General features: G+C 44.7%; 1 protein-coding gene across 1 annotated transcript in view; it reads left to right on the top strand.

The window, feature by feature from the left end:
- The window catches only part of LOC134650325 (uncharacterized), a 30202-nt gene that overhangs the window by 3700 nt on the left and 6371 nt on the right, over positions 1–20131 (top strand). The window contains exons 6-14 of the mRNA XM_063505285.1: positions 15–235; positions 627–798; positions 1982–2148; positions 4218–4497; positions 5658–5741; positions 10203–10339; positions 10831–10984; positions 11545–11741; positions 12521–12605. Of these exons, the coding sequence (XP_063361355.1) occupies positions 15–235; positions 627–798; positions 1982–2148; positions 4218–4497; positions 5658–5741; positions 10203–10339; positions 10831–10984; positions 11545–11741; positions 12521–12605 (1497 nt within the window). The remainder of the gene's footprint in view (positions 1–14; positions 236–626; positions 799–1981; positions 2149–4217; positions 4498–5657; positions 5742–10202; positions 10340–10830; positions 10985–11544; positions 11742–12520; positions 12606–20131) is intronic.

Raw genomic sequence — 20131 nt, 5'->3', positions numbered from 1 at the left:
GGTATTGTCTGTAGGGTGAAGCACTTCTGGGCACCAAAAGGGACTTTACAGAGCTATGGGCAGCGGAGCTCATAGGCGATGTCCGCGGGGCTCACATCATGTCGTCCAAGGAGCCGTCTAATGCGACCGGTGGTTGGAAGGAACCGACCTTTATGTGCGACCTTCAACTGCCGCGGTTTGCCCTGGATGGCTGCCTCGTGGTCACCTCCTGTGGGGTCTATATTTTGAATACCGTGTAAGTATATTTTATCTGCAATCTCTCCCTTTATTTGTTAACTTGCGTGTAGATGTAGATTCCGTTTTTCTGGTCCTAAAGTCCAGTTAAGGACATTGGTAAGGTAATTACTTTTACGTCACCTTAGGCCCGTAAGTGGGATTTTCTCCCCGCTACGCGAGGAGAAAGTCTCACTTCCTGGCCAAGGCAAGACGTAAAACTTTTGACAACACGGGCGGTAATTCGTAAAGCCCCAGATCGCATATTTATCTGCGATCTGGAGCATTCACGAATTCACCTCCCCAGGTATGTAATGTACTTTAGATTTGAGTTTATGTTAGTTTTTACACAAAAAAATATAACCCTTCTATTATATTCCTACCCCTTCAGATTCAAAGTTCATTTTATTCAGGTCGGAACCGTGCGAATGGCTAGTCGGCGTTATAATGCGCGGCGGCGGCGGCGCGGAGCAACGCGCGGCGGCGCTCGGCGCGCCCGTGCCCACGCTGCTGCGCGCCTCGGCCGACATGCTGCTGTCGCGCGGCAAGATCGCGCCCGCCATGTACCTGTTCTCGCTGTCGCAGGTCAGTTGAACAAGTAGCTTGCAGTCGGCGTGCTAGATAAGTGCGGCGGCGGCGCGGAGCAACGCGCGGCGGCGCTCGGCGCGCCCGTGCCCACGCAGCTGCGCTCCTCGGCCGACATGCTGCTGTCGCGCGGCAAGATCGCGCCCGCCATGTACCTGTTCTCGCTGTCGCAGGTCAGTTGAACAAGTAGCTTGCAGTCGGCGTGCTAGATAAGTGCGGCGGCGGCGCGGAGCAACCCGCGGCCGCGCTCGGCGCGCCCGTGCCCACGCTGCTGCGCGCCTCGGCCGACATGCTGCTGTCGCGCGGCAAGATCGCGCCCGCCATGTACCTGTTCTCGCTGTCGCAGGTCAGTTGAACAAGTAGCTTGCAGTCGGCGTGCTAGATAAGTGCGGCGGCGGCGCGGAGCAACGCGCGGCGGCGCTCGGCGCGCCCGTGCCCACGCAGCTGCGCTCCTCGGCCGACATGCTGCTGTCGCGCGGCAAGATCGCGCCCGCCATGTACCTGTTCTCGCTGTCGCAGGTCAGTTGAACAAGTAGCTTGCAGTCGGCGTGCTAGATAAGTGCGGCGGCGGCGCGGAGCAACCCGCGGCCGCGCTCGGCGCGCCCGTGCCCACGCTGCTGCGCGCCTCGGCCGACATGCTGCTGTCGCGCGGCAAGATCGCGCCCGCCATGTACCTGTTCTCGCTGTCGCAGGTCAGTTGAACAAGTAGCTTGCAGTCGGCGTGCTAGATAAGTGCGGCGGCGGCGCGGAGCAACGCTTTAATTTAGTTGTTCAGACTTGCGACTATGATTTGTTTTAAGAGTTACGGACCTTACTTTGCCCCTAATAAAGGTCGGGAAAATTAAGAAAGACTAACGTTTGATTTAGCAAACTGTAGCAAAGTCGAATATTCGACAACGTTTCAGTGTAGCAAGGGTTTGTTGTCACTAGATCATAATCAAGGGGGAGTTTACTTTTAATGTTTTAGTATGTAAATGTATGTATGTCAGTTGTTTACTATAGAGTCCTACCTACTTCGAAAAAAAAATATTAAATTAAAGAGAATTGAATATCTCTCTCTACTGTTACTGCCAAGATTAGCCAGCCAGACTACAGGTTAAACTACCATTTTCATAAAACGCAACTTTATTGGCTTTCACGACTATTGTCTATGGTCCATATTTACTTTTTTTTTATCCTACAGAGCCAGCCGGACGGATGGGTAGCGCGTCTAGGAGTGTTCGGGCGACTCCACGAGCTGTCGATGTATAAACACACCGGGCATGCGGCGCTCGGCGCGCCCGCCGTCGCCATCAAAATGTTGGCGATGCTGCTCAAGATGGGGACCAATGAGGAGGAAACGTTTGACATGTAAGTAGTTGAGTATACCCGACTCTTGGTTTTCTCGTTCAGACCTAGCCAGACGGCTGCGTAGCTAGTTGGAACTACACGAGATGTCCATGTATAAACACACCGGGCATGCGGCGCTCGGCGCGCCCGCCGTCGCCATCAAAATGTTGGCGATGCTGCTCAAGATGGGGACCAATGAGGAGGAAACGTTTGACATGTAAGTAGTTGAGTATACCCGACTCTTGGTTTTCTCGTTCAGACCTAGCCAGACGGCTGCGTAGCTAGTTGGAACTACACGAGATGTCCATGTATAAACACACCGGGCACGCGGCGCTCGGCGCGCCCGCCGTCGCCATCAAAATGTTGGCGATGCTGCTCAAGATGGGGACCAATGAGGAGGAAACGTTTGACATGTAAGTAGTTGAGTATACCCGACTCTTGGGTTTCTCGTTCAGACCCAGCCAGACGGCTGCGTAGCTAGTTGGGCAGTGTTCCGAAGACTACACGAGATGTCCATGTATAAACACACCGGCCATGCGGCACTCGGCGCGCCCGCCGTCGCCATCAAAATGTTGGCGATGCTGCTCAAGATGGGGACCAATAAGGAGGAAACGTTTGACATGTAAGTAGTTGAGTATACCCGACTCTTGGGTTTCTCGTTCAGACCTAGCCAGACGGCTGCGTAGCTAGTTGGAACTACACGAGATGTCCATGTATAAACACACCGGGCATGCGGCGCTCGGCGCGCCCGCCGTCGCCATCAAAATGTTGGCGATGCTGCTCAAGATGGGGACCAATGAGGAGGAAACGTTTGACATGTAAGTAGTTGAGTATACCCGACTCTTGGTTTTCTCGTTCAGACCTAGCCAGACGGCTGCGTAGCTAGTTGGAACTACACGAGATGTCCATGTATAAACACACCGGGCACGCGGCGCTCGGCGCGCCCGCCGTCGCCATCAAAATGTTGGCGATGCTGCTCAAGATGGGGACCAATGAGGAGGAAACGTTTGACATGTAAGTAGTTGAGTATACCCGACTCTTGGGTTTCTCGTTCAGACCCAGCCAGACGGCTGCGTAGCTAGTTGGGGTGTGTTCCGAAGACTACACAAGATGTCCATGTATAAACACACCGGGAATGCGGCGCTCGGCGCGCCCGCCGTCGCCACCAAAATGTTGGCGATGCTGCTCAAGATGGGGACCAATGAGGAGGAAACGTTTGACATGTAAGTAGTTGAGTAGGTAGTTAAGTGTATCCAATTCTTAGTTTTACAGAAAACCGCAGTTATATTAGACAAATTTTCACTATAAAGTAGTGAAGTACCGACTAGCCGACTAATTGGCCCTCGGATGGCCGATTAGTCGGCTAGTCGGCCAAGTTCATAATAGTTCCTTCCCGATAAAGATTACATTCGTATGGCAACTGTAGTAGCTTTATTCTAGTTCGGATGCATTAGAAAAACATATTTTTATGCTCCTTGCGTCGTCGCGCTTTCAATATCAACTGAAAGATGTTCGACGATACACCTACATAATTACTTAGGTATACTTGAATTTAATATGAACTCAAGCACATTTTGTACCCTAAATACGTATTAGAGTAGAATGGGCATGTAACATTTGATTAATATTGGCTTTTTATTTTATTCATGTCCTGCTTTCTGTAATTAATAATAGGCCGACTAATCGGCCTTTTTTGCCGACTAGTCGCCGACTAATCGCCGACTACAAATGTGGCCGGATAGTCGGCTTTCCCGACTAGTCGGCGACTAGTCGGTACATCCCTACTATAAAGTGTCATTCAATAGAACTTGCTAGCTATGTAAACAAACCGCCATACAAAAATTGACACTGAATGTCAATTTACTAGTAACTTTTGTTTACATAGTTAGCAAGTTCTATTGAATGACACTTTAGATATTAACTATCGCTAGAGCTCTTGATGAAAGTATTCAAGTCGAAATTAATATAACTTTTTATGTATATTTCCAAACAAATCAAGCCGATTATATTGCTCTGGAGCTTATCCCACATAATTACGCTTACAGACGTACTTATTCACGTAAACGTACTCAATATTAATTTCTATCCAGGGACGCAAAATTCACAACACTCTCAACAGTCGAACTAACCGAACTGACATCGATCGCCGCCGCCATCGGTCTCTGGGACCTAGTTCCAGTATTCAGCACCCACTGCGGTCACCCCGCCCTCATACTGACCGCACTGAAATCGAGGAAACTCTGCCGCAGCGCGATCAACTGTTTACTGCAACAGTTGTATCTTGTGCCGCTGCTTTTAGAAGAAAACGCTCAGTGGCTCTTTGATTTTATAGCGGAGAAATGTGACAGTTTTGACACGAAGATTCTCAAGGTAAGTTATCTGTCGGTGTCTGGAACCTAGTTCCAGTATTCAGCACCCACTGCGGTCACCCCGCCCTCATACTGACCGCACTGAAATCGAGGAAACTCTGCCGCAGCGCGATCAACTGTTTACTGCAACAGTTGTATCTTGTACCGCTGCTTTTAGAAGAAAACGCTCAGTGGCTGTTTGATTTTATAGCGGAGAAATGTGACAGTTTTGACACGAAGATTCTCAAGGTAAGTTACCTATCGGTCTCTGGGACCTAGTTCCAGTATTCAGCACCCACTGCGGTCACCCCGCCCTCATACTGACCGCACTGAAATCGAGGAAACTCTGCCGCAGCGCGATCAACTGTTTACTGCAACAGTTGTATCTTGTACCGCTGCTTTTAGAAGAAAATGCTCAGTGGCTGTTTGATTTTATAGCGGAGAAATGTGACAGTTTTGACACGAAGATTCTCAAGGTAAGTTATATGTCGGTCTCTGGGACCTAGTTCCAGTATTCAGCACCCACTGCGGTCACCCCGCCCTCATACTGATCGCACTGAAATCGAGGAAACTCTGCCGCAGCGCGATCAACTGTTTACTGCAACAGTTGTATCTTGTGCCGCTGCTTTTAGAAGAAAATGCTCAGTGGCTGTTTGATTTTATAGCGGAGAAATGTGACAGTTTTGACACGAAGATTCTCAAGGTAAGTTACCTATCGGTCTCTGGGACCTAGTTCCAGTATTCAGCCCCCACTGCGGACACTGCGGTCACCCCGCCCTCATACTGACCGCACTGAAATCGAGGAAACTCTGCCGCAGCGCGATCAACTGTTTACTGCAACAGTTGTATCTTGTACCGCTGCTTTTAGAAGACAACGCTCAGTGGCTGTTTGATTTTATAGCGGAGAAATGTGACAGTTTTGACACGAAGATTCTCAAGGTAAGTTATCTATCGGTCTTTGGCACCTAGTCCCAATATTTAACTGTGGTTATCCCGCACTTTTGCTCTCAATAACTCGGTCAGTAGTTTCTTACCTACTTACCTTACCTTTTGTAGGTACATTACAAATAGATTAAATACACAAGAAAGACCAGAATCGCTCTGTTCAAGAAGTTTTTGCCGGGACCTACGTATTTTCTCAGTTTCATTATATGACCGAACTTATTAAAAAAAATTTTTCAGTGCTTCTGCCTTTGGCTGAATCCAATGCAAGAACAATTAAGACCTGTTATGCGAGATTTGAATCAGGGAATATCTTCAATCTACGTAAGTAACTATTCTTAAGAGCGCTCCAACAAGAAAAGTCAAAATAATGCAAAATTGATGATATTCCTCGATGACATTCAGTACTTTAGGGTCATTATTAGAAACAATGAGTACTTGTTACGGTAAAAGCGTCTTCTTATCTTTAGGAATTACTTTTTAAATATTGGAAAAAGGGCTTATTAAATTAGTAATGATTTTTTTTCTGATGGTTGTTTCCGAAAAACCACGTGAAGCACTAAATTGTGAGCTCGTATTTGTAAATGTTGAGAAGTTTACTCTGGTAAAGCTGGCTATTTTGTATTACTAATACCCTGTACATTAGGAATTACTTTTGACATTTTTCCTAAATACCTTTGAGAAAGAGAAAATCGAAGAAAAACAAACTCAATTTTCTCTCCGAAACAAGTGTCAATTCCTACGAAATTCTACTTAATATCGAAGTCATTTTCATACTCAAGCAATCTACAGCGTTTGCTTATACTGATGGTATACATTAGTGTTTATGAAATTCTACTATAATTTTTTGGCAATTTTTTGAAAACGACTCTAATATTACCGATGACGCGCGGTCGTGAGCTCAGTGCCGCGGCAGAGCTTGTAGAGGTAGGACGTGTGTCGGTCGGCTCCGCACGTTTTCAACGGCGACGACGAGGTTTTTTATCATTGTGTGCGGCAGGCGCCGTGTAAAATGCTATACTGTGTGCGTGACAGTGCGTGTATACGGCGACTGAGAAACTTTGATCCTAGTACTGTGTATTTGGTTTTATAGTATAGTATGTAACTACCGGACAGCATTAAAGATATTTGAAATGATCTGATATTTTATAGGTAATTAAAAAAGCGGCCAAGTGCGAGTCGGACTCGCCCATGAAGGGTTCCGTATTTAGGCGATTTAAGACGTATAAAAAAAAACTACTTACAACTTACTAGATCTCGTTCAAACCAATTTTCGGTGAAAGTTTGCATGGTAATTACATCATATATTTTTTTTAGTTTTATCATTCTCTTATTTTAGAAGTTACATGGCATGGGGGGGGGGGGGGGACACACATTTTACCACTTTGGAAGTGTCTCTCGCGCAAACTATTCAGTTTAGAAAAAAATGATATTAGAAACCTCAATATCATTTTTGAAGACCTATCCATAGATACCCCACACGTATGGGTTTGATGAAAAAAACATTTTTGAGTTTCAGTTCGAAGTATGGGGAACCCCAAAAATTTATTGTTTTTTTTTTCTATTTTTGTGTGAAAATCTTAATGCGGTTCACAGAATACATCTACTTACCAAGTTTCAACAGTATAGTTCTTATAGTTTCGGAGAAAAGTGGTTGTGACATACGGACGGACAGACAGACGGACAGACAGACAGACAGACAGACATGACGAATCTATAAGGGTTCCGTTTTTTGCCATTTGGGTACGGAACCCTAAAAATGGCTGAATACAAATGCTTTTGATGACATGTCAGAATCAGAATATATAGGTCTGATGATGGAGCTGGGAGGTGGTCACCGGTACCAATCAACCATGCAACTAAACCACTTCGTGTTTCGGCTCGTTTGATTCGTCTCAACAAGATCTTTGACACAAGATAGGACTCAGGGTCTGATGATGGAGCTGGAAGGTGGTCACCGGTACCAGTCAACCACGCAACTAAACCACTTCGTGTTTGGGCTCGTTTGATTCGTCTCAACAAGATCTTTGACACAAGATAGGACTCAGGGTCTGATGATGGAGCTGGAAGGTGGTCACCGGTACCAGTCAACCACGCAACTAAACCACTTCGTGTTTGGGCTCGTTTGATTCCTCTCAACGAGATCTTTGACACAAGATAGAACTCAGGGTCTGATGATGAAGCTGGAAGGTGGTCAACGGTACCAGTCAACCATGCAACTAAACCACTTCGTGTTTCGGCTCGTTTGATTCGTCTCAACAAGATCTTTGACACAAGATAGGACTCAGGGTCTGATGATGGAGCTGGAAGGTGGTCACCGGTACCAGTCAACCACGCAACTAAACCACTTCGTGTTTGGGCTCGTTTGATTCCTCTCAACGAGATCTTTGACACAAGATAGAACTCAGGGTCTGATGATGAAGCTGGAAGGTGGTCAACGGTACCAGTCAACCATGCAACTAAGCCACTTCGTGTTTCGGCTCGTTTGATTCGTCTCAACAAGATCTTTGTCACAAGATAGGACTCAGGGTCTGATGATGGAGCTGGAAGGTGGTCAATGGTACCAGTCAACCATGCAACTAAACCACTTCGTGTTTCGGCTCGTTTGATTCGTCTCAACAAGATCTTTGACACAAGATAGTACTGAGGGTCTGATGATGGAGCTGGAAGGTTGGCACCGGTACCAGTCAACCACGCAACTAAACCACTTCGTGTTTGGGGTCGTTTTATTCCTCTCAACGAGATCTTTGACACAAGATAGAACTCAGGGTCTGACGATGAAGCTGGAACGTGGTCAACGGTACCAGTCAACCATGCACCTAAACCACTTCGTGTTTGGGCTCGTTTGATTCGTCTCAACAAGATCTTTGACACAAGATAGTACTGAGGGTCTGATGATGGAGCTGGACGGTGGTCACCAGTACCAGTCAACCATGCAACTAAACCACTTCGTGTTTGGGCTCGTTTGATTCCTCTCAACGAGATCTTTGACACAAGATAGTACTGAGGGTCTGATGATGGAGCTGGAAGGTGGTCAACGGTACCAGTCAACCATGCAACTAAACCACTTCGTGTTTCGGCTCGTTTGATTCCTCTCAACGAGATCTTTGTCACAAGATAGGACTCAGGGTCTGATGATGGAGCTGGACGGTGGTCACCAGTACCAGTCAACCATGCAACTAAACCACTTCGTGTTTGGGCTCGTTTGATTTGTCTCAACAAGATCTTGGACACTAGGTGATACTCAGGGTCTGATGTGCAGCTGGAAGGTTGTCATCCCAGACACGAAGTGGTTTAGTTGCATGGTTGACTGGTACCGGTGACCACCATTCAGCTCCATCATCAGACCCTGAGTATCACCTAGTGTCCAAGATCTTGTTGAGACGAATCAAACGAGCATAAACACGAAGTGGTTTAGTTTCATGGTTGACAGGTACCGGTGACCACCTTCCAGCTCCATCATCAGACCCTGAGTATCACCTAGTGTCAAAGATCTTGTTGAGACGAATCAAACGAGCTCAAACACGAAGTGGTTTAGTTGCATGGTTGACTGGTACCGGTGACCACCTTCCAGCTTCATCATCAGACCCTGAGTCCTATCTTGTGTCAAAGATCTTGTTGAGACGAATCAAACGAGCCCAAACACGAAGTGGTTTAGTTTCATAGTTTACTGGTACCGGTGACCACCTTCCAGCTCCATCATTAGACCCTGAATATCACCTAGTGTCCAAGATCTTGTTGAAATGAATGAAACGGGCCCAAACACGAAGTGGTTTAGTTGCATGGTTGAATGGTACCGGTGACCACCTTCCAGCTCCATCATCAGACCCTGAGTATCACCTAGTGCCAAAGATCTTGTTGAGACGAATCAAACGAGCTCAAACACGAAGTGGTTTAATTGCATAGTTGACTGGTACCAGTGGCCACCTTCCAGCTCCATTATCAGACCCTGAGTGTCACCTAGTGCCAAAGATCTTGTTGAGACGAATCAAACGAGCCTAATCATGTTACTACATGGTTGATTGGTATCCGTGACCACCTTCATCATCATCATCAGGCTTCATCATCAGATGCTTAGTATCAGCTCGTTTCTAAACTTAAGATACAAATTAAAGGTTTTATTATATAGCTAAAATAGTTTCACTATACAACCTATACCATATGCAATGACGGAAAATGAAAATAAGCGAGTACCTAAGTAAGTACGTATAATTTCTTTCTAGTAATAATGACCTACATAAGTATGTATATTTGCACTGGATTTAGTATTTTCGTACCAAATAACATTTTTAGGACTTTGATATTAAAGTACAGTTAGTGTTGTTATGATTGATTTCAATGTGCTTCACGATCGGATCAAAAATGTTTAATCCATCATTGTAGTGCGACCGAGGGAAAATGCGGTGGAAGGGTTCGGCGACCTGAGATCGCGGGGCCTGCCGCAGCGCGTAAAATACCTAAACTCGCTCATCCCCGAAATGTAATAGCACTCTTAAATGATTTTCAGTCTTTTTAGATTCTAGATCAGTACAATCTAGGAACAGTACTTTGTACACATATTCGTACCTATGTCGTTTGTTATTTGTATGCCAGGTCCTCACTGAAGCGCCAAGGCTAGCCATGACATTTTGCTGAGTGAGGGTGTTTCGTAGTATCCGTTCGTTTTATTCTATTTATCCTTAATCATTTTTAGCCATAATACATGTATTTTTTTTTCATTCTAATCTAAGTCATGTTAAAAGCTAAATATATTAAACTCTTTGCCAACGTTACCATTATTTTCAGACGACAAGAATGATCCAGATAATATCAATGTTTATGCGTGTAGCCTGCGCTCTCGAAGCCCGTAGCCCGTGCCCAGAGATACACCTCGAATTGACACCAACCGCCGAAACTTGGAAGAATCAGTTCGTACCCAGGAGGTAAAGTTCTTCGTATAAATTATTATTAATGTATGGCCCGAGGGTTAACTGGTAGAGAACGCGTATTGCATTAAGTTCGCCTTTTGTACAATTTTTACTGTGCAATAAAGTATAAGTAAATAAATATAGTCACTTAAAGATACTTAATCTGTCTTGAAAAGCCAATGATTATCTAGTCAAACATCTGTTTTTATCTAATTCCTAATAAAGGGAGAAAGGCAACCATTTAATAAGATTCTAGATTCCCATAGACAGCTGTTTGATGCATATATTCACCGTTGTTCAAGCTAGGCAATATTTTGCATGGTAGGTGATTTTGTGAAAGGTGATTTTCTGTAGTGCGATAAGAGCGTGTGTCATATAATTTTTGAATGCTTTTCTGTGCTACATATTATTGTAAGTAAAAGCTAAATCGTTTAAGATATCTTAGGTATACCAGCTACAATACCTATCTTAGATATGGTGGCTAAATAATAATTTTGCTTTTAAAGGACACTCAGCTGCGGTTTAGGACACTGGGCGCTAACTGACGACGGGAACGCTAAAGTGATGATCACAGAGACGCCGGTCAATACGGAAGTGATCGGCAGAGTCGTAGACGTGGCTTGTGGAAGACATCACACATTGATTTTGACGGAGAATGGGGTTAGTCTGAGTCATTTGAACCAGGGAAATATCGAGATTCGAGACAACAACAGCATAATTAATTCTACATTTAATTTCTTATAAAGTTACATTTTAAACAAATATCCATTGGTTCCAAAACAAGTACTTCCCTAATGGCAAGTAAATCCAATTCGAGAGTTTAAAAGAGCTTATGCACAATGGTGCATAATGATACAAAAAATGTGGAGAAAGTTGATTCTAAATATGGTTCTGAAACGGGGGCGTATTTTGAAATTTGGCGCCACGGGCCAATACGTTTCGCCGCCCCAGAAGTCAAGGAAGAAAAACAAAATGCAATCCGCTAGGGGCGGCATCATGCCGCTCCTGAGGGTTGGCGCCTCGGGCCATGGCTCGGATGGCCCTAGGGTAAATACGCCCCTGTTCTGAAAGTTATAGTTCATTACGAGTATTAAATAATACCGTAGATTAAAAGAAAATGACTATTCACACTTTGCCCGGAACGCATCACGATGAGTTATGTTCGTACTCATTATCAAGCAGTCAATTAATAGCTTTTATATCGTACTGTTTCATGTCAGATATACGCAGCAGGAGACAACAGCTACGGGCAGCTGGGTGTGGGCGCGGCGTGGGGCGGCGCGGCGGGCGACGCGGCGGCGGCGCGCGGCGCGCTCATGCGGGCGCGGCACCACGACGCCGCGCCCGTCACCGCCGTGGCGGCCGGACATTACCACTCGGCCGCGGTCGACCAGGGCGGCCGGCTCTACACGTGGGGGTGCGTATTGTAGCTATACGTGACAGGAGACAACAGCTACGGGCAGCTAGGCGTGGGCGCGGCACCACGACGCCGCGCCCGTCACCGCCGTGGCGGCCGGACATTACCACTCGGCCGCGGTCGACCAGGGCGGCCGGCTCTACACCTGGGGGTGCGTATTGTAGCTATACGCAGCAGGAGATAATAGCTACGGGCAGCTAGGCGTGGGCGCGGCACCACGACGCCGCGCCCGTCACCGCCGTGGCGGCCGGACATTACCACTCGGCCGCGGTCGACCAGGGCGGCCGGCTCTACACCTGGGGGTGCGTATTGTAGCTATACGCAGCAGGAGATAATAGCTACGGGCAGCTAGGCGTGGGCGCGGCACCACGACGCCGCGCCCGTCACCGCCGTGGCGGCCGGCCATTACCACTCGGCCGCGGTCGACCAGGGCGGCCGGCTCTACACGTGGGGGTGCGTATTGTAGCTATACGCAGCAGGTGACAACAGCTAAGGGTAAATAGGTGGTCACGGCGCGCGGCTCTTAACGCGGGCGTGACATCACAAGGTCACTACTGCGGCTGGCTCTATTGCTGGGGGTGCATACTGTTGCTTTTTGTGATACGCGGTGGGTTACTACAGCTGCCGAGCGTGACTAGCAATACGGCCACGACGCGTGATTCTTTAAAGATGCATAAAGGATGCATGGACTGGACTAACTATCCAACCTACGTCTCAAATTGAAGAGCTGCGAGATTGCAGTCTTAATAAATGCATAATTGAACATTTTTATTTTGAAGGTGGGGCGTGCACGGTCAGCTCGGCCTCGGAACCATCGATGACAAATGGACTCCGCAACTAGTCACCAAGTTCCAGGGCAGAAAAGTAAGGATAATCTTTCTTACCAGCCAACCAACCAAATCCAACCGATTTTTGATTTTAGTATAAATTTGGTACCACACCAATGATATTAGGTAGTAAATTGGCATTTTATTCTATTCCATTATATTCTATAAGCAAGCAGGCAGGCTGTACGGTCCACATACCGCACATTGCCATCTCAGCGAAATTACTTACAATTGCGTAAAGCAATATAATACGAGTCAGTACACGTTCAGCATTAGAACCTATCACGCGTGTTCTCATTTGCACTATCATTCATAATGTCGCGCTTTTATAGTTAGTTATCAATAAAGTGTTTAATTTCGGCTATATTGTGAGTTATCATTATGTCAAGCAACCAACAGAATACAATTGGTGTATGTGACACTAGCAGCCCATACATCAATTTGGTCCTTCGTGTCGTTTAGTGTTTCTTGAGTGTCTAAAGTGCAGTATCGAATCGGTTTGACTGGCCTCCCACAAGCGGGTCCCACCAGTCAGATTGAGAAGGCGTCTACACTGCACCGGAGATACGGGAACACTGTTTGACCAGCAAAGCAGCACTAGCAGCTGCATCATAGAGCAACAACAGCAGAGCTTTATAGCACTTCATCAATATTTAACAGCATAAAATCAAGAGCACAGCAAAGCAGTAAGCTGTTTTAGCAAAATGGGGTCTATACAGGAATTGTTGGATACTCAACAACAGCTTATGGAAGGTATGAAAAAGTTTCTTGAAAACTTTAAAAAAGACGGACCGGATCGCAAGACGCCCGAGAGGATCCCAAGAAGGTTACAAATTCTTGACCAGTATTGGGCCGAATTCCAAGCAAATCATCAGAAACTTTGTGAAGAGGAAGACTTTGAGCATCCCTACTTCTCAGGAAATCAATATGGAATCACGGAGCAATTTTATCACACCACCAGACAGTACGTTAGCACCTTCTTGAAGGCGGAACGTAAGTCAGCAGATATATTATCAGAAGCAACAACATCAAAAAGGGGACTATCACCCCTACCAGGTCATCGTGATCGCGTAGATCCGCCCAGGCTGCCGCCAGTGGAGCAAACCCCGGTACCAATTACGAATTCAGCGGGAACTGCTCACAATAATGACGTCGCCCCCATCAATTCAGAAGCAACAGATACAGCATCGCGTGGATCCCTCAGCAAAACAGATGAGATGTTACGTAAGCAAGCCAGCAACTTTAGAGCATTCGTCAGAACTGTATCTAACACAACCTTAGAGCATCTCAACGAAAAATGGGAATTTGAGGATGCTCTTAAGACTCTTCAAGCACGGTGGACCGCCATAGATACCCTTCACTGGGAAATTGACAGCATTTTAGAATCAAGAAATCTAACATACGAGATGAACTACAACACTTACGAGATGCAGTTTAACAAAATGAAGAAAGAAATAAACACCAAAATGTGGTCGGTCTCACACAGAGAAAAGTCGACACCCAAAATGGAAATTCCTGTCTTCAGTGGCAGTTATCAACATTGGACCTCGTTCAAGGACTTGTTTACTGAAGCAATTCATGCAAATCCATCAATTCCGAACGCCCAGAAAATGCAATTTCTGAAAAGCAAAGTAAAAGGGGAAGCAGAAAAACTAATCCAGCATTTACTTATCAGTTCTGACAACTATCAAACATGTTGGGATATTTTAAATCATAGATACAACAATAAGAAGATGATCTTCTCATCTCATCTCAACGTTTTGCTAAGCCTCCCCAACTCACAGCAACATTCAGCAGCATCAATCAAGAAAATCCACGACACTACTAATGAATGCCTACACGCCATCAAAAACCTTGGAGTAGACATATCAACGTGGGACCCTATCATAGTCCACCTCCTTTCGCAAAAATTGGACGTGGAAACGCACAATGATTACGTGGAGTCACTCAAAACGCCACGTGAATTACCTACGTTGAGCGACTTTTTAGATTTCTTAGAAAACAAATTCACATCATTGGAGTCATCTCGTCGCAAATCTGACCAGCCTAAATCATACCAGCAGCATCAACAACAAAATGAACCTTCAACAAGTAGCAAGAAGTATCATTATTATAAAGCATACAACACAAATCAAAACACGAACTCCAATTCATATCAACATAATTCATTTAAAAAGACATCAAACAATTTAAATGAATATTATAAATGCCCACATTGTCAGAACGACCACAAGTTATTCGCTTGCAAGGCATTTCTCGGGTTACAAGCAAACAACAAACGGGAAGTCATTGCGAAATACAATTTATGTAAAAATTGTTTATTCGATCATAAAGACAAAGAGTGTCATTCGTACAAAAGATGCCGCGTTTGTAATGGAAATCATAACACATTACTTCATGATGCCTACGGAAACCCGAGTCCAAGTACATCGGGTCACAAAGGCAGTATCGCCGAAAGCAAAAAACCTTACATAGGCAACAGCAGCCACGTATCTCAAGAAGAATATCCAGAAACACTCTTAGGAACAGCATTAGTCAAGGTCATGACAAAGGAAAATACAATGGTGGTTTTACGAGCCTTAATTGATCCGGGAGCTCAGCCAAACCTTATTTCTGAGAAAGCAGCACAAATTTTGGGATTACCGCGTCAACAATACAAAGGAGTCATCTTTGGCGTCTGCCAACAAGAAAACAATTGCAGAGGCGTCTTGAACATAACTTGCGCTTCACTACACAATGACTACACCTTTAACACAGATGTCCACATTATGCATAAAGTCGCAAATAATTTGCCCAACAAATCATTCAAGAAACCAACATGGGATTTCTTAGAAGAAATTAATCTAGCTGACCCAGACTTTAACATCAGTCGTCAGATAGACATAATATTCGGAGCAGTCGTTTATGCAGATATCATGCAAGAAGGTATCATCAGACGCGAAAAAAGCCATCCGTTAGCACAAGCTACGCTATTAGGTTGGATTTTTAGCGGTAATGTACAGCCACAGAGATGCCACGTTGTTTGCAACATTGATGACATACACAAATTTTGGTCGGTAGAAGATATATCAGAAACATCAAATATGTCTCAAGAGGATCTTTATTGCCTTCATCATTATCAAAACACAACGAAACGCAACGATGAAGGTCGTTACATCGTGAGCATACCTTTTAAGCCAGATTTTGAAGAAAAATTAGGAGCCTCAAAACCAATGGCCGTAGCACAATTTCGACAACTCGAAAACAAATTTATCAGACACCCGAAAATAGCAGAAGCATACAAAGAATTTATCAATGAATATTTATCATTAAATCATATGGCTGAGTGTACTAGCAACGAGACACCCAGTTGCTACCTACCTCACCACTGTGTCGAACGGGAATCTACAACGTCAGCATTAAGAGTTGTATATAATGCGTCAGCAAAAATGTCTACTGGCTACACATTGAATGATTTAATGTATCGAGGCCCGAATTTACAACAAGATCTTTTAAGCCTTATTTTGAAATGGAGACAATATCAGTACGCATACACAGCAGACATAGCAAAAATGTTCAGACAAGTGCTAATGAACCCTGAGCATCAGCAATTTCAAAAAATAATTTGGCGGTCATCTCCGAATGAGCCGTTGCGAGAATTCAAGTTATTAACAATCACTTATGGCACAAAATGTGCGCCATTTCTAGCTATGATGACCTTGCGACAGCTAGCAACAGACGAAGGTCACAAATACCCGAATAGCAGAGCAGCAAAAGCATTACAAGAGGAGTTTTACATGGACGACCTTGTCAGTGGAAGCTTCACTTTAGAATCAGCAAAACAATTACAATCAGATTTAATACAACTACTCAAATCAGGGGGTTTTCATCTGCGAAAATGGTCTTCAAATAAGGCCGAACTTTTAGAAGATGTCAGCAAAGCACAAAATAATGAAGAAGAATTCAACTTCAAGCATTTACAATCAACAACAAAAACATTGGGTCTCAAATGGAATCCAATTGAAGATCACTTTACATTTCAAATGAAAAACGATACCACAGCGCCGTCAAAAAGACTTACAAAAAGAGCATTACTCTCAGAAATTTCGAAAATATTTGACCCAGTGGGCTGGTACGCACCATTAACAACCAAATTCAAACTCCTGTTCAAACAAGTTTGGCTCAGCAACATACAATGGGATGATGAGCTACCCGACAACATCAGAGAGGAGTGGGAAAAAACACGACTTGATCTCCAATATATCAACGATTTCAAGATCCCAAGATGGTACCAGACCTGCGAGTCCGACCATATTGAACTACACGGATTCTGCGATGCGTCAATGAAAGCATTTGCCTGTGTCGTATACTGTAAAGTGAACAACAAAGTAACACTTGTAGCAGCCAAATCAAGATTAACCCCTGAGAATAAGAATCTCACCCTGCCTCGATTGGAATTATCAGGAGGGCTGTTATTGTCTAAACTCATGAACAAAATACAACAAGCATTGACAGGGCAGCATATCAAGGTTTTTGGGTGGACGGACTCAACCGCGGTCCTTGGATGGCTTCAAGGAGATAGCGGAAGATGGAAGCCGTTTGTAGCCAACCGAGTCGAGCAGATAAAACAAATTATCCCGTCGCGCAACTGGCGATATGTAAAATCAGCTGAGAACCCAGCTGATTGTGCTAGCCGAGGGATTTCCGGGGAGCAACTACAACAACATTTATTATGGTGGAAAGGACCCACTTTACTCTCGTCTTTCAACGAAGAACAAAGGATAGATCACCCGGCTTACATCACTGATCAAGAAGTCCGCACAACAAAGCAAATCAACGTCACAATACGTCACAGCGATGACGACGTAATAAAATACATATTAAGCAAATTCAGCAAGATGACGCGAGCAGTGCGCGTACTCGCTTGGATATTACGAGTGATAACGCGCAAAACAGATCAAGTGCCCTATTTGACTACAACGGAGTTAGATCGAGCAAGACAAAAAATCATTAAATACGTGCAAGAATGCGAATTTAAGGACGAGATCAACAATTTAAAAACAGAGAAGCATATACACAAAAGTAGCAAGATATTAGAACTCAACCCATTTCTAGACGAACAGGGACTACTAAGAGTTGGCGGCAGAATCAAGCACGCACATATAAGCAAAGACAAAAAACATCCCTACATAATTCCACATCAAGGCCGCTTAACCGAGCTTATCATAGATCACGCACATCGCACTACGTTGCACGGAGGCGCACGCCTAACCTTGTCAGAAACCCGAAACCACTTCTGGATAATAGGCGGAAACAGAGCAGTAAAAAAGCAGTTACTGCCTTGCGTAACATGCAAAAAGATAAAAGCAAAAAGGCTGCACCAACTTATGGGAGATTTACCAAAAGCCAGAATCAACCCCTCGCGACCCTTTGACCACACCGGCGTCGACTTTACAGGTTATGTCGACATAAAGCTTAACAAAGGTCGTGGAGTGAAAACTACAAAAGGGTATGTTGCCGTCTTCGTCTGCATGGCGACCAAGGCCGTGCACTTCGAACTGGTGTCAGATTTGAGCACATCCGCTTTTATAGCAGCGTTGAAGAGGATGTCTGCCCGTCGTGGAAAGCCTAGTCACATGTACAGTGATAATGGCACGAATCTGACAGGAGCAAACAACGTACTCCAGCAAGAATTAGCAGAAATACAGCAAATCTTCAACAACGACTTACTCTCTGAAGTAAGTGAAATGTCTATACAATGGCATTTCAACGCTCCCGCCTGGCCCAGCGCTGGAGGAGAGTGGGAAGCCCAAGTGAAAGGGCTTAAGTATCATTTACGTCGTGTAATCGGCGAACAGAAACTCACATATGAAGAGTTTTATACAGTTTTAGCAAATATAGAAGGATGCATGAACAGCAGACCACTCTGCGCAATATCCGAAGATCCAGACGATTTAGACTACTTGACACCATCGCACTTCCTTAGCAGTGGTCCTGTGCTAACTGTATTAGATACGGAACAGGACGAGCGAACAAGATGGCACAGAACACAAAAGATACATCAAGACCTGTGGAAGCGTTGGCAATCAGAGTACCTCTGTCAATTGTCGGTCAGAAGCAAATGGAAACAACAACAAGAAAACCTTAAAATCAACGACATAGTTATCATACACGAACCCAATCTTCCATCTGGAAAATGGGCTATGGGCAGAGTGGTACAGTTACACCCAGGGAACGATGGCCTCGTCCGCGTTGTAACTCTAAAAACAAAAAGCGGTACTATCAAACGGCCGGTCGTAAAATTGGCGTTATTATCAACAGATACGTCCTTAAGCACAGCATACAAATCAATGACAACACCTCAGCAAGCAAGCAGTGATGACGAAGCCGACAAACAACAAGCACAGCAATTAAACGTCGAGCCCGCAATGGAAAAGAAAAATAATACTTCGAGAAAAGGTCCTAGAACATCAATCTTCGCATCAATGGCCTTATCGCTATTTTTATTTATGACCGTAATGACGACCGGACACTGCTACTACAACATAACGAAATTGAGCAAATCACTTTATTTAGATAAAGTATCAAACATGCAAGTAATACGCGATGAGTGGAAACTGGTCGTATATTACGACATGGACCCTTACTGGGACGGCTCAGCAACATTTGAAAAATATCTGAAACAAATCGACAATGTTTGTTCCAAAACAAAAATCAAGCATTTATGTGACATTATAATGTTACAATTACATCATAGCCACAGCGAGTTACAATATTATAACAGCATGCTACTTAGTCAGCGTTTTGAATCACATGTACGAGGACGTCGCGGCCTTGCCGACGGCGTAGGCTATATCGCTAATAGAAGAGGCCTTCGGAGTCCTAGATCAAAGATTCGCCGAGCAATACGAGAAAGATATCTCTATTATCAAGGACAATCAAAAACACCTAGCTCTACTATGGAAGAATCAAACATCGGTAGTCGAAGCAGAGTACAATATGCTAAAACGAACAGAAGAGGCAATCAACAAACAACATAAAGTCATCAACCAACACTTGAACAGTTTAATTAACGCAACCAATACACTGCAAACAGAAGTTCAAAATGCCGAAATCATGAATGAATTAGCACTCTCAACAATCATCGCTAACAACATGCTCACCAAGTTAAAATCGATTCAAGATACTCTGTTGGACACAATAACCGACATTCACCACGGCATGTTTAATATCCACCTGCTATCACCCGAACAGTTACGCAACGAACTGAGCATCATCTCAGGACAACTATCTCAAGACTTATCATTGCCTATCAACAACATACAAACTGGTATGGCGAACATATATCATTTACTCAAAGTTAAAGCAAGGGTTACGCAGCGATATTTGATCTTTGAAATTAAAATACCCCTGGTCAACAGAGAGAGCTTTGACTTATACAAGATTATAACGATCCCGCAACAATACCAGACTAAAACAATCAGCATTAAACCTATATCCGATTACGTAGCCATCAATTTACGCAAGGATATATATCTCATTATGTCTGAAAAGGACATACAACAGTGTCTTCGTTATGAGGAC

The sequence above is a fragment of the Cydia amplana genome, chromosome 8 (genome assembly GCF_948474715.1).
Source record: "Cydia amplana chromosome 8, ilCydAmpl1.1, whole genome shotgun sequence".
NCBI classification, from domain to species: domain Eukaryota; kingdom Metazoa; phylum Arthropoda; class Insecta; order Lepidoptera; family Tortricidae; genus Cydia; species Cydia amplana.
This window is presented reverse-complemented; position numbering and strand designations above follow the sequence as displayed.